At 38.6% G+C, this 26,898-nt stretch overlaps 1 protein-coding gene across 1 annotated transcript in view; it reads left to right on the forward strand.

Moving 5' to 3' along the window:
• GALNT1 (polypeptide N-acetylgalactosaminyltransferase 1) overlaps positions 1-26,898 on the forward strand; it is an 83,086-nt gene that overhangs the window by 23,734 nt on the left and 32,454 nt on the right. Inside the window, exon 4 of the mRNA XM_027127740.1 lies at positions 23,250-23,416. Coding sequence (XP_026983541.1) covers positions 23,250-23,416 — 167 coding nt within the window. The remainder of the gene's footprint in view (positions 1-23,249; positions 23,417-26,898) is intronic.

Raw genomic sequence — 26,898 nt, forward strand, 5'->3', positions numbered from 1 at the left:
CCCCGCCACTTTCCCCCCTTGGTGTATATAATTAATTTTTTACAAGATTCTTTTAAGTTGTGTGTAACTTAAAACGGTGAAGTATACAGTCATAAGCATACAGATTACTGAATTTTTACATATGTATATACCTGTCTAACCATCATCCAAATCAACTTATAGAACATTTCCATCAGCCCTGAAAGATCTCTTGTGTTCCTTTCCAGTCAGTACTCCCACCCCCAGGGGCAGCCATTGTTTTGATCTCTAAACATAGATTAGCTTTGCCTTTCTTTGAACTGTTTATAAATGGACCCATGCTGTTTATATTCTTTGGTGTCTCTGAGATCCATATTGTTGCATGTATCAGAAACTTATTCTTGTCCATTGCAGTGTTGTGGTTTGTTATGTGAATATACCATAGTTTATTTACATGTTGATAGATATTTGTGTTGTTTCCACTTATTGACTATTGTGAATAAAGGCTATGGTGACATTTCTGTGCACATTTTAGGAAGACTTAAGCTCTCATTTCTATTTGGTGTACGTATTGGGGAAAGAAATAGGGTATACACTTAAGTAGCTTTAGCACGTGCTGCCAAACATTTTTCCAAGATGGTTGTAGCAACTTACACTCCTACCAGCAATATAAGGCCCAGTTGTGCCATACGAAGAAGGTAATACAAGGTATCTGGACTAGAGGACAACAGGCCCAGTTAAAAGCAAGGGAACTGTACAGAGAAAGGTAGATCAAGTGAACATATACATTCTAGCTGTTGAGACCCCCTAGCCACCTTGCTTTCTGGGGCTCCCATTAATGCCAGCAGCCAGGCTTTATCCCTCCAGGCAGGAGATTGGAAGATCTTTATCAGCAGAATTGGACTAGCCCTAGAGAAAAGCAAAACAACTGCAAACACTGACATCAGAGATTCTCCAACTTAATAGCATAGCCTGATGACTCCAGTGGAGTATACTCATAGTCAGTAAGCCTCACTTAAATATTCAGAGCTTATATTCAGGTTTTTGGCCTTCCATTTTTAGTAGTAGATGACCAAGGAATACTAGACATCACAGGAAACCCTCAAACATGTAAAATATAATTCAAAACTTTAAGCAACTTGGAGGAAGCAAAGCCTGACTATTCAGGGGGAAGAAAACTTAAAAAGAAATAATTAGTAATCCCAATGAAATAAGAAAACATATTAAAACCATAAAACAAGAATAGGATACCATTCAAAAGATAGACTGAGAGGGCTTCCCTGGTGGCACAGTGGTCGAGAGTCCGCCTGCCGATGCAGGGGACACGGGTTCGTGCCCCGGTCCGGGAAGATCCCACATGCCGCAGAGCGCCTGGGCCCGTGAGCCATGGCCGCTGAGCCTGCGCGTCCAGAGCCTGTGCTCCGCAACGGGAGAGGCCACAGCAGTGAGAGGCCCGCGTACCGCAAAAAAAAAAAAAAAGACTGAGAGAACCAAAAAGAGCTTTTGGGAATTAAAACAAAACAAAACTCAATAGCAGGTTGGGAGGAAATCTTCCATAAAAATAGATCAAAGAGATGGACAATAGTAAAAGCTTATGAAATTGAATTGACTATCAATGAGGACCAATATTTGATTAATAGGAGTCTCAAAGAGAACAACAAAAAGGGTGAGGAGAGGGATAGGCAGGTGGGAAGGAGAAAATTTATCCACCAGATTTTCCAGAACTGGACTGTACAGGTTTTGGATTAAAAGACCATTAAGTTTTCAGGACAATAGATGAAAACAGACTGCACCCCCAAGGCATTGTGACTTTCAGAACACTGGCAATCATTCCCTGAAAAAGCCCTCTTATAAGTTTCTCTTGAGAAGAGAGCAGATCACAATCAAAGGATTATTTATCAGAATATCTTCAAACTTCTCAGCAGCAACTCTGGAAACAAAGGAGCAAAATTCTAAAGGAAAATAACTTCCAACCTAGAATTCTGTATGCATCCAAATTAACAATAAAGTGCACAGGTTAAATAAGGACGTTTTGGGAATGCAAGGTCTCAAAACATTGAACTGCCACCACATATCTTTTCTTGGGAAGTTACTGGCTTGTGCTCCACCAAAAGAGGACTTAAATCAAGGAAAAGGTTGACACAGGATGTAGAAGACGGGAGGTCTGATGTGCGAGAGATGGTGGGAATCTCTGGAAGATGGTGTAAGGACAGCCACGGGTGAGAGTTGTGCAGGCAGAGAGGCAGCCAGCCCAGGTGGGAGCAGCTCAGAAAATGCTCACCAGGAGAGACTTCAAGGAGATGTTGAAGTCATACCTGATAAGGCTGGATGTCTTGGAGGGATTTAGACAATTGATGGAGAATTTGGGATTGAATTAGTAATAAGTACATAGAAAACCATCGCAAGAAAAAAATTAAACAATCATTAAATCCAGGGAAAATTTTTTAAAGTCGTTCAGAGAAGGCAAAGGTAATCATAGTTTATTACATGGCACAGCTATGAATAAGTCATAATAAGGTAACCATTGAATATTGTGCATGTAAAAATTAAACTGAGGGGGTATAGAGTATTCATCCAGCAAATTGGTTAAGTGGACATCAGTCAAGAGAAGCTTCATTGTAAACTTAGATTTTCACAAACTGTGTACTTTCCTGAGTAATTTAAGAATTATTGAAGAAAGCTAGACTCCTCAGGGAAGTCTCAGTTAAATTCAGTGATGTCTCCATTAAAAAGAACCTTAACTATTATTGTTTATAGTAGAGTTGTTTTTGCACTTTTTTTTTTTTTGTTTTTGCACTTTTAATAATTCCGCTAAATACATCACCACTCTCAACACATTTTATTATTTATTTTTTAAAATCTTTTACATGGTTCTTGAAGATACTTTTACTAATGAGTAGCTTATAAGTATATTAAATATATTATAAACACTAGTTTTTGCACAGTGAACAACTTCATGATATAAAGATCAGTGTTTAAATGGTGTGATACGTGTGCTTGTGCACCAAATTTTGGGCTTGATGAGGACTTCTCAGACTTGAAAAAATCCTGCTTTGTGCTGGATTGCTAGTCCAGCTGCTAATACGCAGTCCTTCTGGCCAACCATTGGGTCTCTGGGATAGGGCTGCTTCATGGGGTGGCACAAAGTCACTACTACCACTGAATAGCCATTTTTTGCCTTCTTGTTCCATTTCTGTGCTTTTATCCTTTTTTTAAAAAAGTTTTGAAAAACTTTTTATTATGGAAATTTTCAAATATATACAAAAATAGAGATAATAGTCTGAACCCTAATGTATTCATCACCTTGCTTCAACAGTTCCTAAAAGTTCTCTTTTATACCCTCTAAGATGTCCTGCAACAATCTCCTTCTCCTGGTAGTTACACTTCTGTGTGGTCTCTTCCTATGTTGTGCTAGGGTTGGTCTGTATGGCCAGCAGTACAAGTGATGGAGTGTCATTTTCAGGACTGGGTTATAAAATACACTGTGGTTTCCAATTTGGTCTTTTATTCTCACTTGGAGCATTGACCCTGGGGTAAGCCAGCTGACATGACAGGAATGGCCCTGTGGAGAAGCCCACATGGTTTGTGGATTTTGGGGATCAACCAGGTGAGTGAGATTAGAAGCAGGTTTCCCAACCTCAGGCAAAGACCTAACCATTTGCAAATATTACAATATTTGTCTCTGAAAGATAGGACTCATAGAACAAAAAAAAAGGAAAGGGAAAAATCATGAGACCATTTTTCATACCTAAAAAAAGTCTTAACAGTGATTCCTTGATAACATGAAATATCCAGTTAAATTTCCCTAGTTATGTCATATATTTTCCTTTTTTAAGAGTGTTTGTATCGGGATGCAAATAAGGTGCACACATTGCAACTGGTAGGTATCTATCTCAAGTGTCTCTTAGTCTGTAGTTTCCGTCTTCTTTTTTCCCTTACAGTTTATTATTTGAATACGAGGTAGAGCGTCTTATATCTTTCCTGAGTCTGCATTTTGCTGATTGCTGGTGCCATTGATTGTGTTCTTCTGTTTCCTCTCTTCCCTGTAGATTGGTAGGTTAAAGGCGTTTTGTACCAATATCCTTGAAGTCAAGTAAGTTGTGACCTATTAGACAGGCCTATTATATGTCCCATCAGTCTGTTTTCTATCATTGAAACTCCTATTAGCCAGGCATTGGACTGCTTGCATTGATTCTCTTAGTCCCTTTTATTTTTATCTTTTCTCATGTTTCTGTTCTACTTTCAGGGAGAAATGCTAGGCTACCTTTCAGCTATTCTTTTGAATTTTTTATTTGTTAAATTTTTAATTACTAAGTCGTTGCTGTTGTTTTCTGAATTAAAGATACCGACACAAAACCCTGCGACTTAACTTTTTTATTCACAGAAATATTTGTGAGATGTTTAGTATGTTAACATTTTAATCTTTCTAGTTTTTAAAGTAATTTTAACTTTCGTTTACAAAATTATCAGTCCCATGAGGCAGGCTGCTGTTAAGTGCCTCAGAGAGATTGCTGTAGCCCAGGACAATTGAATCAGGTTTGAATCCAGGTCTTCTGACATTTAATTCCCTACTTTCTCTGCCTAATTGCTAAAGGTTTTTTTTCTCATTTTCTTAACTATTACTTTTAATGTTAGATGAAATTCTGGAAACAGATTAAAATCATGTATTTAGTAGAATTCTGCTTATTTTCTCATGTTAGATAAGCTTCTCTAGATGATTTGGATAAACTTCTGGGAGTTGCTCTGCTTATAATTTTTAAGACTTAACGGTTTTATAATCTTTTAGGTGTTTTCAGTAACGTTGTTATAATTCTATAAATAGTAATTGGTAGTTCTAAGGCTATTATGTATTTTGTTTCCGTTAAATACAATTTTGAAAACAATATTCTAACATATCTTTGTATCTGTATTTATCCTCTTATAGTATGATTTCTACCTGCTTCATGAAATGTAAATTTGTTATACAAGTTTAGTGAGTTCCCTGATTTTTTGTTTTGTCTTTGAGACGTGTGTCTCAAAGACACACGTGATAATTAGCAGTTTAAAAATATGCCTTAAAATATTTATCTTGAAGTATTTTTTCTTTTGTGGTTTTTTTTGGCTGCTTCGGTTGCTGTGGGTGGGCTTTCTTTAGTTGTGGCTAGCGGGGGCTACTCTTTATCGTGGTGCGCGGCCTTCTCATTGCGGTGGCTTCTCTTGTTGCGGAGCATGGGCTCTAAGCGCGCGGGCTCAGTAGTTGTGGCTCGCGGGCTCTAGAGCGCAGGCTCAGTAGTTGTGGCGCATGGGCTTAGTTGCTCTGCAGCATGTGGGATCTTCCCAGACCCGGGATCGAACCCGTGTCCCCTGCATTGGCAGGCGGATTCTTAACTACTGCGCCACCAGGGAAGCCCTCTTTTGCATTTCCATCTTTCACTAGTGATCTCTCAGAAATTTTATTCTTTGGAAAACATAGCTTTCTCTTTCCTTATTTTAGCTATTAATTTTTTTGAATGAAATAGTCTAAACATTCAGAAAGCTATAGGAGATAACAAAGTTTTGTATCAAACACTAACTTTATTGAATTTTAACAAGTTGCCATATTCTCTTCATATTTTGTTTTTAAAATAAAGCTTTACAGCTACTATTGAAACCATTTGTGTACCCCTCCCCAGCTGTATTCCATTCCTCTCTAACCATAGGTCTGATTTTTTGCATTTATCATTACTCTGCATGTTTATCTATCTATCTGTTATCTATCTACCTAAATAATGTATAGTTTCATATTTTTAACAACAAATTCTAGCATAGCATATGCACATATTCTTCTGCAACTTTAAAATTGTTAAAGCATTGATTTTGAAATTTGGCCATATCATTACATGTAGTTCTAGGTCATTCATTTTAACTGCTTTGTAGAAGTCCATTGTGGGAATATACACCATAATTTATCTATTTTGCTTTTGCTTAGATGTATATACTTTACAGTTACAGAATGTCTATAAATATCCTGTTTAAACAAGCATGTATTCTCTTGTACAGATGTAACAGTTTTCTGTGGAACAGTGCTTTCCAAATTGTAGGTCATGACCCCTTAGTCATTAATGATCATGAGATCAATTTAGAACACCTTAGGCCTGAAGTTTTTTTTTTATGGTATTTCATACACAATGTGAATACCTGTTAGCATTTTAATTAGTGAAATAGAAGATATCGGAGTGTATCTCATGTAATAAAAGTTTTTTTTCATTAATCATTGTTTCAGAATGTATGTTTTAGGGTGACTTAAAATGTATTTGTTACCATGTGTTATGGTCAGTTGCACAGAGATGCGAAATAATCGTGTTGAGAGGAATGCACTTTTTAATTTCATTTGCTGTTTTTAAAAATTGCTCCCACTGTGGTTTCACCAGTTTACATTTTCAAGCTGCAGTGGATGAGAGATTACGTTGCTCTGCATATTCATGCAGAGGATAGTAGTGGCATGAGTGAGATATAATAGTGTCATGGAAGAGGCTGGCACAGGTGAAGTTTTCAAATTCTGATTGTATGTTTAAGATGGAAGCTCTCAGAACGCTGACAGGTTGGATGTGGAGTAAAAGAAAAAAGGAAAAGTTAAGAATTTAGGCCTGATTAGCTATCTGAATTAAAGTGATACTTGCCAAGATGGAAAGGAGAGTAGAAATATGGGAATAGAAATCAAGAATTGTTGGCACATATTTATAAAATCCTGGAGTTCAGGGGAGGGGTTGAAGCTGGAGTCATTAAGGGATAAGAGAATTTAAAGTCACGGGACTGATTGACAGCCACTGAAGTGGATGAGGTGAAAAAGGGGTTAGGGAGCTAATGTTCCAGCCTTCGAAGATTGAGAACAGGAGGAAGATCTAGCAAGAGGCTAGGAGAGGTGAGGTAATGTTTCAAGGGGGAAGTGGCCAGCTGTGTTAAATGCTGCTGAGAGGCTAAGTTGAGATCTCTAAACTGACCGACAGTTTCAGTTTGTGGAGAGGCTGTTGGACAGGATTGTTTCTGTGGAGTGATAGGCAATGAAACCGTGGCTTAAAAGAATGGGGAGACTTTCCATTTCTGTAATGGTGGCCTTGGTGATCTGGACCAACTCTCCAGATGAGAACATCTAGAGAGTTAGAAAAATCATCCTCTTGAAAACATCCAGAGGTTAGAAAGCACAGCTTAGAAGGTAGTGAAAAATTACAGAGCCAACATCTGGGAGAAGATGGAAACCCAGAGAAATGAGCATAGAATTTGGAGGCTACTTTTTATCTAGAGGCATCTGCTGAATCCAAAAGGTATATACTGAGAAACTAAATAGTGCTTTTGACAGGAAAGAAAAGATATTGGGAGCAAGAGGGACTTAATGAGGTGCTGGCCGTGTTCTGTTTCTTCACCTGAGTCATGATTACATGAGCATTTGCTTGTGATATCTCATTCGCTCTAAATTTATGTTTTTTGCACTCTGTTATGCTTCCCATAAAATCAACTTGAAAAAAGAGTGGGAGAAACAAAGTGGGAGGGAAGCAGTGGAGACAGCAAGTATAGCAGTGCTTTTGAGGTGTAATTGTTGGAAAAAAGAGAAATGGGGCAGTTAGCTGGGGAGATTGTGCAATCAGGGGAGACATTTTCTTTTTCTTCTGTAATATGGCATATAGTACAGTATGGTTGTATGTTGATAGAAATGATCCCATTGAGGGAAAGTTTGAGAGGGGAGTATTACAGCAAGAGCATTCAACTTGAGCAGGTGAGAAGGAATGTAGTTGGCTTCAGACAGGAACAGGGATAATGCAGACATTGTATAATGGGGAAAAGGCACAATGTTTATGATCACAGATGTCTACAGGATGGTCAGTGTGTTGATGGGAGTATGGAAATCCTCATCTGATGGCTTTTTTCAGTGAAATTAGAAACAAGGTTAACACCTGTGAGTGAGGAGGGTAAGAAAGGTATTGGGAATCTCAGGAGATGTGGAACAGTTTGCAGGGTTGTTAACTAGGACATGTAGTGGGAACACTGGATAGCGCTGAGAGCCTCCTTGAGGTTTGTGTTTGTAAATTGAAAATGAGACCATTCAGCATGCTCATACGTTTTCTTTAGCCATATTCAGCAGCCCTAGTGCAGATGCAGAATCAGCAGAAAGTTGGATTTAGCTATTGGGATATTGCCAAGCGAGTGAGATAGAATAGGGAGATACAAGACAGTGATTATAATAAAGAGTCCTGGAAAACATGCAGAGGGTCACAGAAAGTAAAGGGATGGAAGGGTCTGGATTTGAGATCCCAATGAAGAAAGCTAAGGATCTGGGATTATTGGAGTAACTGAGTGGGAACAAGCCAGGATGTCAGGGGGAGGGAGTGGGGATGGGAGATGGAAGGAGCAATGGTGACCAGAGATTGGGATGCTTAAAAAGGAGATTATCAGTAATGATGTGGTCTAAGGGTATAGCATGAAAGTAAGTGGATGAGATATGCTGGAGGAGAGCAGAGCAGAGCAAAGATCTGAGAGGCCAAGTGTTGATAAATCGACTGCATGGAAACTAAAATGACTGATAATGTGATGACAAGACTAGTGATGGAATTGGTAGGGAAGGTGACAGATGAGTGTACCAAGGATGGGTTGGCAACTTCTGATAGCACCTTCTTTAAAGGACCTGAGGCTTCTTCGGGAAGAGGGAGAAACATAAGTCTTAAAATAGCGATGAGGAACAAGGGAGATACTTGACCCCACTTCCAGACTCAGTGGTGCAAGGGATGTTGAAGAAAAGCTAGCCTTCTCTTGAAAGACCACTCAGAAGGCAGTATTCTTGGTGATATTTTAATTAGTGTAGAATATGAAGGGAATATTCAGAGAATAGATTGTGAATATTCGGGAACTTTGCTAATGACAGTAACCATGAATTCCAGAGAGCACAGTGGAAAGGTTTAGAGATTATGAGCTTTAGTTAGCCAAATCGCAATTAGAATTTGGGTAATTCACGATGACTTGGAAGGCTTGGGTTTTTTGTTATTTGTTCATAGCATTATCTTCAGTACCTGATGCTTTTAAAACATTTTCACTAGATCTGTAATTATGTGTCTATTCTCATTTCTAATACTGTTTGTTTCTTTTCTCTTTTTTCCTTAGGCAGTCTTGCTAGTGGTTTGTAGTTTTTAAGTTTTAAAAGAGGAGTAGCTTTTCCTTTTGTTTATTCAGTTTTTTAAAACTTGTTTTCTATGTAATTATCTTTCTTCTATTTTGTGTTTAATCTGTTTTCTCACTTGCTTAGTTAAATGCTTAACCTGTTAATTTAAAATATTTTTGTTTTCTAATGAATTCACTAAAGACTCTAAATTTACATCTGTGAATCATGTCAGTGTACCCTGCTAGTTTTATATGTAGTACTTTCATCCTAATTCATTTACAAGTAGTTTGTAATTTCCATTTGATTTCTATTCAACCCAGGATGACTTAGAAGTAAATTTTAAAATTTCTATGTACATTTCTTTTTGCCTTTTGATTTTCTCATTTTTGTTATTGATTCCTAGATTAATGATCAGTAAAGATTATCTTTTTGAAATGTGTTGAAACCTTTGTGATCTAGAAAGTGTGCAGGGTTTTTTAAATGTTTCCTCTGCAGTTGAAAATAACATGGTCTGGTTGCCTGTTACTTTTGTTTTTTTCTGTTTTAGTGTGCATACTCTATTAGATTCTGATTAAGTTGTATAAAAAAAGAACTCCCACTATGATCGTGGATTTGACAATTTCCCTAACTCATTTTGTTAGTTTATTTTTCAAGGCTGAATCGTTGGATGCATTTAAGACAATTTACTGTGTGTGTGTGTGCACGCACGCGTGCACGTGTGTTTTTTAAACTCAGTGTTCGCATGTCTTTATTGACTTTCTTCCTCCTGATTTTGATATTGTTACATCACTTTTAGTCTAACGTTTTCCTGGTATGTCTTTTTTCTTTTTCTGTTTTTTTACTTTGAGGCATCTGTATGATTTTTGTTTTAGGTATATCTCTAACTGGCTGAATTTTATATTTTTAAATCATATAATCTTTGTTTTTAATAGTTGAGTTTGATGCATGTATATTTATTGTGACTATTGATATATTTAGACTTATTTCTTTTAGGTTGAACCATATGAAATTGATATTCATTTTTGACCTATGAAAATGACAGCTTTATAAAGTTCCATCTAAATAAATCTTGTTTTTTGTTTACCATCATTTTTTTCCTTCCTTTCCTGCATTGCTAATTGATAACATTTTTAGTATTCATGTTTTTCTCTCTCTTGGTTTGGAAACTTCACATTTTATTTTTATTCCTTTAGTGGTGAGATCTGGCCACATTGTAATGTCTGTCAAGGTGTGAATTCATCTACATGCTCAGTGTACATAGTGTACTTTTGATCTGAGCATTCATGTTCTTCACTTCTAGAACATTTCTAGTTGTAATCTCAGATTTTGCTGTGTCACCATTCCCTCTGGTCTGTCCTTCTGGAACTGCTCGTGTGCATATACTAGAGCTTCTTAATGTATACTCTTATTTTTTCTCCTTTTTTGAATTGTATCTAGGTGAATTTCTCATTAATGTCTTGATGCTGGCAAAGTCTGGATCTGCCATTATTGGCTGTGTGGCTTTGGACAAGTTACTTCACCTTTCCGTACCTCAAGATCCTTATCTGTACAATCTGGACAGTAATAAGAGCTGCTGGGAGGCTCTGTAGTGCTTTGAATACTCACTGTCCTAGGATGTAGAGAAGGCCTCTGTTCAGGGAGAATGAGCTCCTGGTCCCAGTGTAGTTCTCAGGAGAAGCTTACTCCAGGCATGCTTTTCCATCCTCACTCTTTTTCACTCACCACTGTCTGGCTTTTGAAGTGTATTCACAATGAAATGTGAAATGAGAACTATCAGCCTATATTTAAATATCCCTACATTGAGATGGATGAAACTGGCCAGCAGGTGGTTTTCAGACCGATTCCCAGAGGCGGAAGGAGTAGTGTGGGACAGCCCCTAGAGAGCAGCTTTTTCACCCCCTTATCTGAATCCAGAAAAGCCTTGGTTGTTCTAAGCTGTAGGGTTAACTGGTAGTATAGCTGGAGTGTCCAGATCACCCTGTGTGAGAACCTTTACTGCCTTGTAGGGTCTCCAGGGGCACATTTCTGAAGGCAGCTGGAGGAAAGAATAACATTGTTCCAGTGTCAAGAAGAGTTCAATAGAATTAACAAAGAGTTCTCTTTGTAATGTGTAATCTTAGGGAAAGAGATTAATACAAATTCAAAGCACCTAATTTGTCAATTCCATCCTATATAATTAGTCTCAGATGCTTAAAAAGTAATAATACCACTTATTGAGTGTTTATTATGTACCCAGGACTATACACATTATCCTATTTAAACAGTTGAGCAAAATGGTAGTAGTATACCCAGTTTACAGATTGGTAAACTCAGTTTAGGGAGATTAAATAATTTATGCAAAAGTATGATCAAGAAGTGACTCAAGTGAAATGTGTCAATGATAAAACATGTAATCTTAGTCACTGTGCTTGGCCATCACTTTTATGGTTAGATCTTCATTGATCTTGCCTGAATGAGAGTACATGGAGGAGAAATTATGTAACATTGCCAAACACTGCCAGACAGTGTTTTAACTTGTCGTTGATAAATGGTAGTGTCAGGTAAATTTGGTGGGTGACAAAGAATACTCTGAAAATCATACTCAAAGGGACATGGAGATGAGGGATAGGTTATTTGTGCATATTCACCTTGATTTGGAATCAAGCTACTTCATTTCTGTAAGCCTCAGTTTTCCCATCTTTAAAATTGGGAGAATAATACCTCTGTCTTAGGGTTGTTGTAAGGATAAAGTGGGATAATGCCTATAAAACTTCTAATGCCATTTCACTCCCTAAGAGGTTTAGGATAAGTACAGTGGGACTTTAACTGTTGAAAAATCATAGAAATAATAATTATCAAGGGAATGCTGTTGTTCTGTATTCCTGAATTTTTAGGTATTTGTGTGGATTGATTCTCTGGTAAGCCTAGTCTTGCTGAGTTGAACACTATCCTAAGCAATTTTATTAATGTCTTTATTTCCTGAAACACTGCTGAGTCACTCAGGCAGGCACTCGAGCTAACTCTCAGACCACATAGTGAATTTCATGCGTTAGAATTTATTCAGTAATCCTCTCACTCGCTTATAAAATGAGTACTCATTATGCAGGACATCTTTTAATTAATATCGTATATAGGGACATAAATGAAACCACTTGTGTTTTCACTCATTGTTTAAAAATTATAAAAATGGGATTTTCAATCTACTCTAGTATATAACTCACTCCCATTAATAGCATCAGCCCACTATAGAAGTGATGGTGTAGTCTGAAACACGTGCCATCTCCCCTCATCCTTTCTCAGTCTGTGCTCTCTGCCAAAACAAAGGAGTAAACTAAGAGAAAGACATGCTGTATAGAAGAGAGGAAATCCAGTGTGCAGAGAGAGAACAGAATCCTGGGCAGGGCTGGGGGCCAGACGGCAAAGGGAGAGCCTCAGATGACAGTGGTGCGGGCATGGAGGGAGGCAGCCCAGAAAACCTCAGGAGAGATTGCTTTAAGAAGATTCCTATACTATATTGATAGTTGGTGCTTCTGAACACCTTAAGAGACTTTTAGACAGTTTGTAGAGAGTGTGGGTTTGAATTAGTGACAAGTACATAGAAAACTAAGGAAGAGTGGGGGGATGATCGATGGTGAAGTGGAGGGGAATGTTGTGCAGAAAGAGGAAAATTATTAATAATATATGACTCAGCTATGAATAGCATTTTTTAAATTTTTATTTATTTACTTATTTATTTTTTGGCTGTGTTGGGTCTTCGTTGCTGTGCGCGGGCTTTCTCTAGTTGCAGTGAGCGGGGGCTACTCTTCATTGCGGTGTGCAGGCTTCTCATTGCAGTGGCTTCTCTTGTTGCGGAGCACGGGCTCTAGGCGCGCAGGCTTCAGTAGTTGTGGCACACAGGCTCAGTAGTTGTGGCTCTCGGGCTCTAGAGCGCAGGCTCAGTAGTTGTGGCGCACGGGCTTAGTTGCTACATGGCATGTGGGATCTTCCCGGACCCGGGCTCGAACCCATGTCCCCCTGCATTGGCAGGAGGATTCTTAACCACTGCGCCACCAGGGAAGCCCTATGAATAACATTTTACATAGCTCTAATATACATTCAGGAGTGATGTATCCAAATTTATAATATAATTTTGGGAGACTGAGAGACTAGCAAGTGTATGTGTTGGGGGAGATAGGAGTGAGATAAATCCTCATATTCTGTAGTAAGAAGTCAATACATTATATCTACAACTAGAGAAAAATGAAGTAAAAATGCAGATATAGTACTTAGAATTATGTCTGCTCTATGAGAAGGGAGAAGTGGCAAAGAGGTGAGGGAACAGCCTTTTTTAAAAATAGATCTTTATTGGAGTAGAATTGCTTCACAATACTGTGTTAGTTTCTGTTGTACAGCCTTTTTAAACAAGCTTTTGACAGCTTATTTTTTAAGCATGTACATGTCCTTTGATCAAAATTAAACCTAAATAAAGATGCTCAGCTAATTCTGATCTCTGCAGACATCCCACCTCCCAGAGACTCATTACTCCAATCTAGTGCTTCTCAAACTTGCTAGGGTAGGAGAGGAGGGAGAAAGGAAATAAGGCTGGGAATGTGGATGTGGAATTAAATCTGTCTCTGACCTTGGTCACCCCTTACTAGTTTCCCAGACCAGAAGGAGAGAGCTTATCTTGGGACTCCTTCTTTGTGCTTCTAGTGCATGCTTCCAGTTGTGGAACTGCCTTTGAGTGCAGCCTGACTAATGCCAGAGGGGGAAAAATGGAAAACTCACCACTGGTTAGATGGAACTTCAAATTCTAGTCTCCTTCACCAGTTGACCTGCTACCATTTACATTTCAGTGTCCCCTCAGACAGCTGCTCCATGTATTCTGTCCAGGAGTTATGGTACCACCCACTGGGAGTAACAGAGTGGAGTGCACTTACTCTATCTTTCCTGGAGCCAGAAAATGCACCCATTTAAAGTGAATAATTCAGTGATTTTGAGTAGATTTTCAGAGTTATGCAAGTATCACCACTTGTAGAAAATTTCCATCACCCCAAAAAGGTCTGTGGTGTGCATTTGTAGTCACTCTCCATTCCCACTCTCAGCCCTAGGATTAAGTTATCACCAATGTACTCTGTGTATATAGATTTGCCTTATCTGGTTATTTCATATAAGTGGGATCATATAATATGAAGTCTTTTGCGTCTGGGTTCTTTGACGGAGGATAATGTTTCTGAGATACTCCCGTGTTGTAGCATGTATCCTTTGTTCCTTTTTATTGCCCAGTGTTATTCAGCTGTATGGATAAAACACATTTATTTCTCCTGTCACCAGTTGATGAACATTTGAATTGTTCCCCTTTTCTGGCTATTATGAATAATGTTTCTAAGAACATTTGTGTTACAGGTGTTTGTGTGGATATATAGTTTTGTTTTTCTTGGGCAAATTCCTGATTGCTGGGTCATACAATAACTTTAACTATTTAAGAAATTGCCAAACGATTTTCCAGAGTGGCTGCACCATTTACATTCCCACCAGCAATGTATGAGGGTTCTAGTGTCTCCACATCCTCACCAACACTTCTTTTTGACTCTTTTTTTACTATAGCCATTCTACTAGGTATGAACTGGTGTTTCATTGTGATTTTAATTTGTGTTTCTCTAATGATTAATGATATTGGGGATCTTTTCATGTACTTATCAGCCATTCTTATATCTTTGATGAAATGTTTCTTCAAATATGTTGCCCATTTTAAATTGGATTGTTTGTCTTCCTGTTACTGAGTTGTAAGAGTTCTTTATGTATTCTGGATACAAATCATTTATCAGACATATGATTTCCAAATATTTTCTCAGTTTGTGGCTTGTGCTTTACATTTCCTTAATGGTAACTTTAGGCACAGAATGTGCTTAATGGCACACAAATAGTTAATTTTAATGAAGTCATATTTATCAGTTGTTTCTTTTACGGGTTATGCTTCTAATGTTATCACACTTCATGGTACAAGACTGGAATCTTACCCCTGAGATCAGAAATAAGGAAAGGATGTCTACTTTCCACTTCTGTTTAAAATTGTACCAGTCCAAAACTTGCACCTGTGCTGTGGGTACAGAAGGAGAGCCCCAGAAGAAGCCCTCTCTGGGCTGGGATACAAGAAGAGGGTCTCTTAAGGGTTAGAGAGTGGAGTAAAACCCTTATTTCTCCCCTAACCCATCTCTTTAAAAAAATTTTTTTTACCTGCCCCACAATCTCAGCCCCTAGGCAGTATTGCCAGGCAGCACAGCCATGAGCAGTGGCCAGGGAAGCAACTAAACATCTGAGGGGAATTGTCTCTGACTAGAACAACTCTGGTGTCCGGAGCATGGGTAGAATTCCCATTGCTTTTCTTTTTCTGTCTCCGACAGCGTGACCTGGAACACAGGACAGTCTTGGGAAGTATGCAGCAGAGGGAGGAAACTAAAGCCTCTGCTTTCTAACTATGTTGGAAGACTCAACATAAAAGATGTCAGTTCTCCCCAATAGATGTTTGGTGAAATTCCGTTCACAATCCCAGCAAGGGATTTAAGTTTTTATTTGAAAAGGCAAGGGAAATAGAATAGATAAAATAATTTTGAAAAAGATGAATAAAGTTGGAGTAAATACAGTACCCAATTTAAAGACTTTCTATAAAGCTGCAGTAGTCAAGACAGTGTGGTGTTGGCAGAAAGATAGATATATAGATTAGTGGAACAGGACAGAAAACTCAGAAATAGACCCATATAAATATGGCTATTTTTTTTAATTGAAGTGTAGTTGATTTACAATGTTGTGTTAGTTTCAGTTGTACAGCAGAGTGATTCACTTTTATGTATTCATATTCTCTTCCATTATGGTTTATTATAAGACACTGAATATAGTTCCCTGTGCTGTACAGTAGGACCTTGTTACCTGTTTTTTGTATAGTAGTTTGTATCTGCTAATCCCAAACTCCTAATAATACCCCTCTCCCAGGCCCTTTCCCCTTTGGTAACCATAAGTTTGTTTTCTATGTCTGTGAGTCTGTTTTTGTTTTGTAAATAAGTTCATTTGTATCATATTTTAGATTCCACATATAAGTGATACCATGTAGTATTTGTCTTTCTGACTTATTTCACTTAGTCTGATAATCTCTAGTTCCATTCATGTTGGTGCATATGGCATTATTTCATTCTTTTTTATGGCTGAATAATATTCCATTATATACAATACACATGTACACACACAAATACATACATATGTATGTATTTATGTATATACCGCATCTTCTTTATCCATTCAGCTGTCAGTGGACATTTAGGTTGCTTTCATATCTTGGCTATTGTAAATAGTGCTGCTGTGAACATTGGGGTGCATGTATCTTTCTGAATTAGAGTTTTCTCCAGATATATGCCCAGGAGTGGGATTAGGCTGTTTGATTTTTGACAAAGGTAAAAAGCCATTCAATAGAGAAAAGATTTTCTCTTCAACAAATGGTGTTGGAACAGTTAGAAATTCATATGCAAAAACATGATTCTCAACCTGAATCTCATGTATTATATGAAAATTAACTCAAATTTGATCATAGATCTAAATCTAAAACCTAAAATATTATAATTTTTAGGACCAATATTCAGGACCTTACATTAGGCAGAGAGTATTTAGACATGACATCAAAAGCATGATTTCATCAAGGAAAAAATTGGACTTCATTAAATTTTAAAATTTTTACTCTGTTAACACTGTTAAGAGAATCAAATGACAAGCAACAGACTGGGAGGAAATATTTATAAACTGGATATCCAACAAAGGACTTGTGTCTGGAATACACAAAGGACTCTCAAACTCCAATGAAGATGTTAAAAAATAAAAACAATTTTTTTTAATTAAAACATTCAGGGGCTTCCCTAGTGGCGCAGTGGTGAGAATCTGCCTGCTAATGCAGGGGACGTGGGTTCGAGCCCTGGTCTGGGAGGATCCCACATGCCACGGAACAGCTGAGCCCATGAGCCACAACTACTGAGCCTGCGCTTCTGGAGCCTGTGCTCCGCAACAAGAGAGGCCGCAATAGTGAGAGGCCCGCGCACCGCGATGAAGAGTGGCCCCCGCTTGCCACAACTAGAGAAAGCCCTCGCACAGAAACTAAGACCCAACACAGCAAAAATTAATTAATTAATTAATAAACTCCTACCCCCAACATCTTTTAAAAAAAACAAAAAATTCAACCCAGTTAAAAAAAAATTGAATGCAATAAAAAAGTTGTCAGCAGATTTGACACTTCACCCAGGATGCTGTATGAATAGCAAATGAGCACATGAAAAGACACCAACCATTGGAGAAATGCCAGTTAAAACCATAATTAGATACCGCTCTATACCTATTTAAATGGCTAAAATAAAAATACCACCAGCATCAAGTACTGACAAAGATGCAGAACAATTGGAACTCTCATATATTTCTGGTGGGAATGCAAAAATAATACAGTCTCTCTGGAAAAGTTTGGCAGTTTAAAAGTTACACTTACATTGTTACACTTACCATGTAATCCAGCTAGCCCATTACTGAATATTTACTCTAGAGAAATGAGAACATGTTTACACAAAAAGTTTTTTTTTTATTGGAGTATAATTGCTTTACAATGTTGTGTTAATTTCTGCTGCATAGCGAAGTGAATCAGCCATACGCATACACACATCCCCTCCCTCTTGGACTTCCCTCCCCCCACCCCAGCATCCCACCCAGCTAGGCCATCACATAGCACTGAGCTGAGCTCCCTGTGCTATACAGCAGGTTCCTACTAGCTATCTATTTTGCACATACTAGTGTATTTATGTCAAACCTAATCTCAACACAAAAGACCCCGAATAGCCAAAGCAATCTTGAGAAAGAAAAACGGAGCTGGAAGAATCAGGTTCTCTGACTTCAGACTACACTACAAAGCTACAGTAATCAATACAGTATGGTGCTGGCACAAAGACAGAAATATAGATCAGTGGAACAGGATAGAGAGCCCAGAGATAAACCCACACACCTATGGTCACCTAATCTATGACAAAGGAGGCAAGAATATACAATGGAGAAAAGACAGCCTCTTCAATAAATGGTGCTGGGAAAACTGGACAGCTACATGTAAAAGAGTGAAATTAGAACACTCCCTAACACCATACACAAAAATAAACTCAAAATGGATTAAAGACCTAAATGTAAGACCGGACACTATAAAGTTAGAGGCGAACATAGGAAAAACACTCTTTGACATAAATCACAGCAAGATCTTTTTTGACCCACCTCCTAGAGTAATGAAAATAAAAGCACATGAAAATTTGTACATGAATATTTATAGCAACCCTATTCATAATGGCCAAAAAAACTGGAAAGAACAGGTGAATGAAGAAACAAACTAATATATCAGAATGGAGTACTATTCAGCAATAAAAAATAACAAACTTCTGGTACAACAACTTAAAGGAATCTCAGAGATATTGTCCTGGGTGAAAGAAAGATTATACACCTCATTCATGACATTTATGAAAACACAAAACTATAGTAATGGAGAACAGATGTCGGTTGCTGGGAGTGTTAGGTGTAGGGGGAGGGTGTGAGTATAAAAGGATAGCACAAAGGAGTTCTTTGGGGAGATGGAACTGTTCTGTATTCTGATTTTGGTGATAGTTTTATGAATCTATACACATACTAAAACTCATAGAACTTTTCACCACCACCCCAAAAAAAGATCATTAAAAAAATGACATAATACCAACTGTTGGTGAGTATGTGGAACAACTGGAACTCTTAACAGACTGATGGTGAGAGTGAAAATTATTACACCCTCTTTGGAAACCTGTTTCACAGTATTTACTAAAGCTGAGCTTATATATCCTTTATTGCCCAACAGTACAGAAATGTATACATGTCGTCACCAAAAGACATGCACATGAATATTATCACAGCACTATTCATTGTAGCCCAGACTAGAAAGTACTCTAATGTCCATCAATGGTGAATGGAAAAATATGTTATGATTATGTTATGATTATGTATTCATATAATGGAATACTGTGCGGCAGTATAAATAAACTATTGCATACAACAATATGGATGATACATAACCACACTGTTGAATGAAAGAATTCAGACATAAAAGGATGCTCTGTATTGATAGCTCCCAAAGTGTGGTTCTGAGACTTCTGGGGTCCTTGAGGTCCTTTCAAGAAGTCTGCAAGGTCAAAACAGTTTTCATAATATTACTAAGATATTATTTACCCTTTCTGCTCTTAATCAACTAGTGTGCAGTGGAGTTTGAGAGGCTGTGTGGGTCAGGGTCCAGGTGGGAGTCAGAAATCACACAATAATTTGAACAGAGACGTTTTAATATAAATAATTGCTAACTATAATGGGATTAACTATAAGGGAGTATAGATAGTAGTAAAGGAAGGAAAATTATTAAGGAAGGAAAACCTTTGGAAGGGAGACCCCCTCCATAAGGCTGGGATTCAGACCTCTTTGGAGAAGTTCCTGTAGATGGTAGAGAACTTTGCTAGTTACCCCTGGCCAGACCTGGTTCACAGTACCCTCCAGAATGGGGACTGGTAAGGCAGGGTAACAAGCATAAAATACACTTCAGAGCGCATTTGGGCAGGAAATCAGAGCCAGAACTGCCAAACAGCAACCACCGCTCCTGGCTTTAGGCAACCAACTCTGGGAAGCCAACTGCTGGGGTACCTGGGAGACTTACTCAGAGTCTGCCTGTGGGGTGCTACTCATGCGTTTGGGTGTCTGCCATACACTCCAGTAGCAGCCACCCTATAGGAAGGAGAAGAAAACAAATGGAGGCATGCTAGAACCAGGAAGGGAGGTTTCTTCCTCTGGCAGTGTCCCTCCAACACCCTCGACTGTCAAAGCTTATGTATGCATCTTGCCGACTGCAAAGGAGATATGCTTATAGGAGCCAGTTACACTATCACAGAGCAGGCAGTGAAGGATATATTTGGAGATAAGAGGCAATAAATTCTTAGTGGGTTACTATATGAAAGTGACAAATCATCTCTTTGATAGCTACCGTAATATGTGTTTGTGGATTCTTTATTTTAAAATTTTGTTTTAATTTATAATGTAAATATTAATAGCTATAACCCATAGACAGAAGAACTTTGGGATCCTCAATTTTTAAATGTGTAAAGGGGTTTTGAGTCAAAAAGTTTGAGTACCACTGCTCTATATTATTTCTTTTAAATAAGCATTTAAAGAAAGAGGTAAAAATCATCTGTAGTGTTAGAGGTCCAGAGGAGTGGTTACCTTGGGAAGGGGCAGAAAGGAAGCCTCTGGGGTGTTGGTAATGGTCTGTTTCTTTATCTGGGTGCTGACTCCTTGATGCAGTCACTTTGTGGAAACACATTCACCTGTATACTTATGGTTGGCAACTTGTTTGAATGTATATTATATTTCAGTAAAAAGTTAAGACTCTTCTTTTTCCTCTCTTCCTAACCCACATCCTGTTGTTAAATCTGTGTGTGGTGTTTTTGCTTTGTTTTGTTTGCTTTTAAAGTAGCACAACCTTACACTGGCTAATTTTCATCCCTGAGGATGAAACACTCAGTTGGGACAGGGTGGAAGAAAACTGCTTCATAGTACTGCCTGTGCTTATCCTCAGCTCTGTGCTCCCTACCCGCAAAGGGATCCCTCACCTCCAGCCCCACAAGGACAGGTGGTCCCTCCCTGGGAGAAGCTTAGCTAGAATGCTGAAAGCATCTCTGGTCTTCTCGAGTGCTTTATGGCTTTCTCAGGTAGAGGGGAGTATGTGTGTGTTTACCTGTTTGAGAGCAGTTATGAAGATTTTCCCATATTTTCTCTATATTTTCTGTTTTGCATTGAGAGAATATTTATGAATTTATATGTTCTCTGAATGATTAAATTCAATTGTTTGATTTAGGAAATTGTTTTCCTTTTTGTCATCTGTTCTTCTGGGTCCCAATAATTTGCTTTGCTCTCTGATTCTTCCATCCTGCTGTGAATGATTTCCATTTTAGTCTTCTTTATTTCCAGTGTTCCTATAGCCTTGCTTCCTTTCCATACAACCTCAGAATTTAATGCTTTAATGTCATCCTAGTAATAAATCTGGCTTATCACTCCTCTTCTGCAGACCCTGCCATCTCAGGAGTTTTCCGTCATCTTCCTGTCTGCTCCCTAGCCATGCACATGGCTAGCAGTACTGTTGGTACATGGCGAATTTGCCTAATCATCTCTGTGTCTCACTTGATTTTGTTCTTTTTGTTGTTTCAGTAAGCTAGCAGCTTTACAGTCACCATGACTGTTTTGTTTCCCAATTCTCCTATAATAATAAGTAGGATTAATTTGTGAAAAAGGATTACATATGACTTAATGTGATTCAGTTAAATAATATTAGAAAGTCTTTTTCTGAATGCCCCTTACCCGTACACAAGCTACTCCTGACTTCACAGTCCTGCTCCAGTAGTCTGTGGGTCAGGTATACAGCATGCACCTTCCCATGAAAACATGAGTGTCTTGGCTTGCTCACCTACAAGGTACCTGAAGCATAGTACTAATGAGATATCTATAATGTGGCCGCCATTTATAACAGAGTTCTGATAAATACTGTCCAAAAGTAAGACTATTTGATATAATGCTATTATATCAATACTATCTGAAAATAATAATAATAAATAAAATGGTACTATTTTCAGATAGTGTTATTTGGAATGCCAAGAACCTTCCCACAGTTTTCCTTCCCGTAGCCTAGGCAGCTAGTCTTTTGGACTTCACCTCTAGCCCAGACCTGGAGGGAGGGGACTGTAGAGAGGGTGGCAGGCTGTGTGGATCTTGGTGTGGACACAGGGTGAGCGGGAAGTGGACTGTGACGTGGACATGGGGCTGTGGTCTCAGGCGCAGGTGGATAGACAGTGAGGTTACTGGCGAGAGGAGAGGGAGATGTGCTGTGAAAGGGAGTCTTGGGAATGGTGAAGAGGTGTGGGAGGGGCTGAAATGGGATTTAATGAAGAAAGACAATGGAAGCTGTTTGTTTCCCCTTTTCTCCTGGGAGGGAGGAGGGACCAGTGCTGATGGGGCTCCCTAGTGAAGTCTCCTTCGTTTCTCCTTCTTTCAACCCCTTTATTTTACCTTGCCATCTTTTTCCTCTTCTATTTTCCTTTTCTTCCAGCTGCCAATCAGCAGCCCTAGGGTGCCACGTTTAGTAAGTAGGGTTATAGTGGCAGCTTCAGAAGAGGGCTTTTGTTGGTATTTTTTCTCAATTCTTCCCCCTTCTCTCCTTTCTCCACTCCCACTGACAGGTAATAATAGAGAGATTGGAGAGACCACACAAGGTTTGAGGAGTTTACGAGAGTAAGAAAAAAAGGTGGATATAGAGGCTGGGACAACTCTTAAAATTTGAGGGTCCCTAAGAAAGAGTAATACATGCAGTCTTTAGGAGGGGTTTTGTCCTAAAACAGATGCCTTGACGTCTGGTTACTTAGTGCTGTTGTTGCCCTCGGTTAGTCTGTTTCTAGCGGTTTCATCTAGCTAACAAGATTGAAAGAAGAGACCATGTAGAATTAGTATATTGATTCTGTGTGCAGATATTTTGGGTGTGTTTGGTCTTTCTGATGGTTACATTTCTAAAGATAGTCTGTACTAAACAAGATGCATGTGGAAATTTCATTGTGGAGGGGGCAGCATCAAGACTGTGGAGCTCCCAGTCAGGCCCTGCCGCTCCCTCCCTTGGTCCATCCTCTGCTTCTCATCTGTGAAATGTGGCTTCACATACCCCACAGAACTATCAGGAAGTTTCAGTGACCAGTACATAATAGATACTCAGTAAATTTTAGTTTACTTCCTTTGTGGAAGGTAATCCTTTGCTTAGATTATTAAACTGTTAGACTGTAGTGGTTCTGATTTTTTGTCTAATGGGATTCTTGAGATACGTTCACTTTGGGATTAATGTAGCCTTAGTACATTACCCATTAAAACGAATCAGCAGAAAACATGTCAGGAAACAGGTGTCTGATTTTAAGAATATAATTAACATCTTTAAAAATAGTTTTAATCTAACCATATAACTTTAAGTAGGTACTATTTTATTAAACATGCAACATTAACCAAAACTTAAATAAATGAAGTACTGAGAGTTGCACCACTAGAGCCACCTGTCTTATTCTTCTGTTACCCCTTACTTGATTATGCTATTGTAACAGTTTTACAAAGGCATTTGCTTTGTCTCTAGGTGTAAAACAAAGGTGTATCCAGATAATCTTCCTACAACAAGTGTGGTGATTGTTTTCCATAATGAGGCTTGGAGCACACTTCTGCGAACTGTCCATAGTGTCATTAATCGCTCACCAAGACACATGCTAGAAGAAATTGTTCTAGTAGATGATGCCAGTGAAAGAGGTAAATTTTACATTTTAATGCCAATAATATGCTACACCTTTTGTCATTATGGTTAAAAAACTAGTTGCTATCATTTTAACCTAATAATTTTATACAAACTTCTAATTTATCCTAAAAGTTATTTATAATGTTTGGACTCATTTCACATATGCAAAAAATTTACACCCTTGTGAAACTTAAAATATTACTTTAATTAGCATTTAGTTTGTGTCACATCTTAATCTTGTTTTAAAAAGAAATCTATAAAAATTTATGCAGAACAGTGAAAAAAAAACACGTAATTTTGTCAGGATTTTCTCTGTGGGAAGCTGCAGCCCTGAGTCAGTGGAGAAAGATTGGCTCTGACTGAGAGCCATGAATAGAGAGATTTAGTTCCATGTACAGTGGGAAGCATCCCTGACAGCAAAACAGAGCCTGAGCTGGCTGAGCCTTAGCTCTCCAGATTCTTCTTAGGTTTTCCGTTTCCTCTATTCCTAAGTTCAGGAATAATCTATAGCTAGGTACATAAAGGGTGACGAAGGAACTTATGAAAAAGTGGTATATAATATGTTTCTGATCTCATGATGAATCTCTACAGTGGCTCTTGCCCAGACATTCTTCCAAGAATCTCAGAATTTTTCACAGGCTTTTTCTTCACAGCACAGCTGTTCATCATTGGTGTCATGTGTTTCCCCCAATATTCCTATACTCACATGAGAAAAATTTGGAGGGAACTACGGAAAACGGCTCTTCCTTCCTTGCTTAGGCAGCCTTAAACTTCATGACCCATCTTTTCAACCTTTTTTGTTATTATCTTCAACTTTCTCACCTATCTCTCATTGCATCTGCTAAAATAGTTTAGTCAAGTATTATACCTTCTCCTCCCTGTGCCCACACTAAATATATATGTTTAACCGTGATGAATTTAATCATTTCCTATCTTAATTATTGGGAATAATTTACTCATTGATAACAATTTAAATCTTCTTACTTTGCCAGGTTGTAGAGGTACAAATGAAGAATAAGATACAGCCCTGCTGTTTCAAGGGCCTTGTAGCTTACTTCCTTAGTCTAATCAAGGAGATAGTTTATAATTACATAAAACATTTAATAATAATATATAATGTAATTAATGTCAAAATGAATGAGAGCTGTTATAAATTAAGAATACCACACTTAAATAATTACTGTTGACAGAAGCATAAACCCCACGTGGATAATTGTTAGCTAGGAGTTAATTAATCCCTCTTTAAGAAAATTAGCTGAAGTTAATTTTAGCAGTGATTCATACAGACATCTATCCTGCAAGTGACTTTTACTTATATGTTGATATTTGTTAAATGTTCCTCAAGAAGAGATATTTTTCCTCAGATGAAATGATTTATTTTTCCAGTCGCCCCTTTGTTTTCTCCATTATTTTGTTGAGTGCCTGAGAAGGCTGTGAAATAGTAAGTTTTTGTAGGATGTGGCCTAACCAGCAAGACTTAACATGTCTGCAGCCTGAAGTGACAAAGATAGTCACGTATCCCGGTTCTCTTTTACCTCCCTCATGTAGGCCCTTCTGAATCACCCCAGCCTTTGTAAACCTGTAATTGGAAACGTGTGGGCAGGTGTCTGCCTCGCTGCCCCGTCGGGCTTAGTCACTAAGCAGGACCCTGAGCGTCACCCCACAGCCCTGATCAGGGACCTGGCTCTTCTGTATCTTCCTGCCTGGAAAGTCTCAGGCATCTGGGTCACCACTTCTGATATTTGGGAACCCCTGGGCATTGTGTTTTTGTGGTTATAACTGCAGTCTTGCTATCCAGATTGAGAATTATCTAATCTAACTTTCTTGTTTAGGTGGTAACTTTGGGCCCAGGAACCAGAGCCAGCTCTCTAAGTCCGCTCTTTCCTATTCATGAGGCACAGCCATGGCACCGTCATTTCTCACCTGGCCGATGAAATAGACTAATTAGTCTCCCCACAAACACTCTCACCTGATCCTGTCTGTTCATGCTGCGTGCAGAGGGAGCTTTTAAATGTGCAGACCTGACCGTGTCACTTTTCTGATTAAAACCTTTCCTCTAAACAAGGACCTACTGTATAGCACAGGGAACTATAGTCAGTATCCTGTAATAACCTATAATGGAAAAGAATCTGAAAAAAATATGTATGTATATATAACTGAATCACGTTGCTGTACACCTGAAACATTGTAAATCAACTATACTTCAATTAAAAGAAAAAGAAGCCTTCCTTCTAAGGCCTGCAGGACCTGGCCTCTGCCTGCATCTCCAGACATATCTCAGATCATTCCCTGCCCACCCCAGCCCCTAGTTCCTCTTGTATGTTTCCTCAGAATCAAGTTACACTTAGGCTTTCCTGACCTCCTGCAACCGGGTCATGTCCCTCTGAGCGCCTCTCAGAACACTCTGTACTCCCACAGCTCTCCCCAGAGATTAACCTGTTTACTTGTCTATTTAATGACTGTCTCCCCCAACCCTGCCCCGCAGACAGGCACTATGACTCCATCAGGACTATTTGCTCACCATTATCTCCTCGGTGTCCACAGTGCCTATCGCACAGTAGACAGTCCAGAATATGTTCAGTGAATGAAGGAAAGAATAATCTACCAGTCAGTTGATCCTTATTTCTACTCCGTGTCTGCACAGACTTCCTAACTAGGTTGTGTAGTGTGCATAGTCTGCTCATGGCCTCAGGGTATTGGATTTCACGGTGAACCTGCTGAGTTGTCAGTAGCTCCATTTATTAAGTATGAAGTAGATGCTATAATTATCCCTATTTTATTGATTGAGCAAAATGAGACTTCACATAAACCTAGGGTTTAACCTCTTAACTGCTATGTAGTCATGTCTGTCATAACTTTACTGTTAAGGGGTCTGTAATGAAGATGGAGTCTGGATGAATCCCTAGTTCATGTTCAAAGTTATGCAGTTGTCATCTCAGAAGGTTACGTTAAGATTTAGAGTTGATATAGTGTTCTGAATCTGAGATGACTATTGTTTTTTTCATTTCGCACAAAAGGAAACAGAGGTTCTTATTTAAGTAGGGATTAGGAGTCAGATTTATTACACTCTAAATTCTTTGCTCTTTCTACTGCTCTTTAGAGCTCTGGCTAAGATTTCTCAGATGTTGCTAGGAGCAGTGAAATTTTCCCTGACATTCACTCTCTGACAGCCTCCCAACTCCCTGATGCAGAGATGCCTAGGGATCCATTTATAGACTAATAGCTGTAAAGATACTCTAATAAGATTCTCTCTTATTTTTAGATGACATAGTACCTTCTAATCATAATCACTTAACACCCCTCCATGGCTTCATTTTTATAAAATGAGGTTTGAATAAATAGTTCCTAATCCCCCACCTAGCCCTGAGTCCATAATTCTGTATCAGGTGTTAGGAAGATACCTATTTCTTAGCCATATTGCCTGAAAGCCACAAAGACATCAAACAAAGATGCCAAGAAAATTTGTTGAATAGCAACTTTTTTCAACTACCAGACC

Source organism: Aethalodelphis obliquidens, unplaced genomic scaffold (assembly GCF_003676395.1).
Source record: "Aethalodelphis obliquidens isolate GAN/ISIS:26980383/991018 unplaced genomic scaffold, ASM367639v1 scaffold32, whole genome shotgun sequence".
NCBI lineage: Eukaryota > Metazoa > Chordata > Mammalia > Artiodactyla > Delphinidae > Aethalodelphis > Aethalodelphis obliquidens.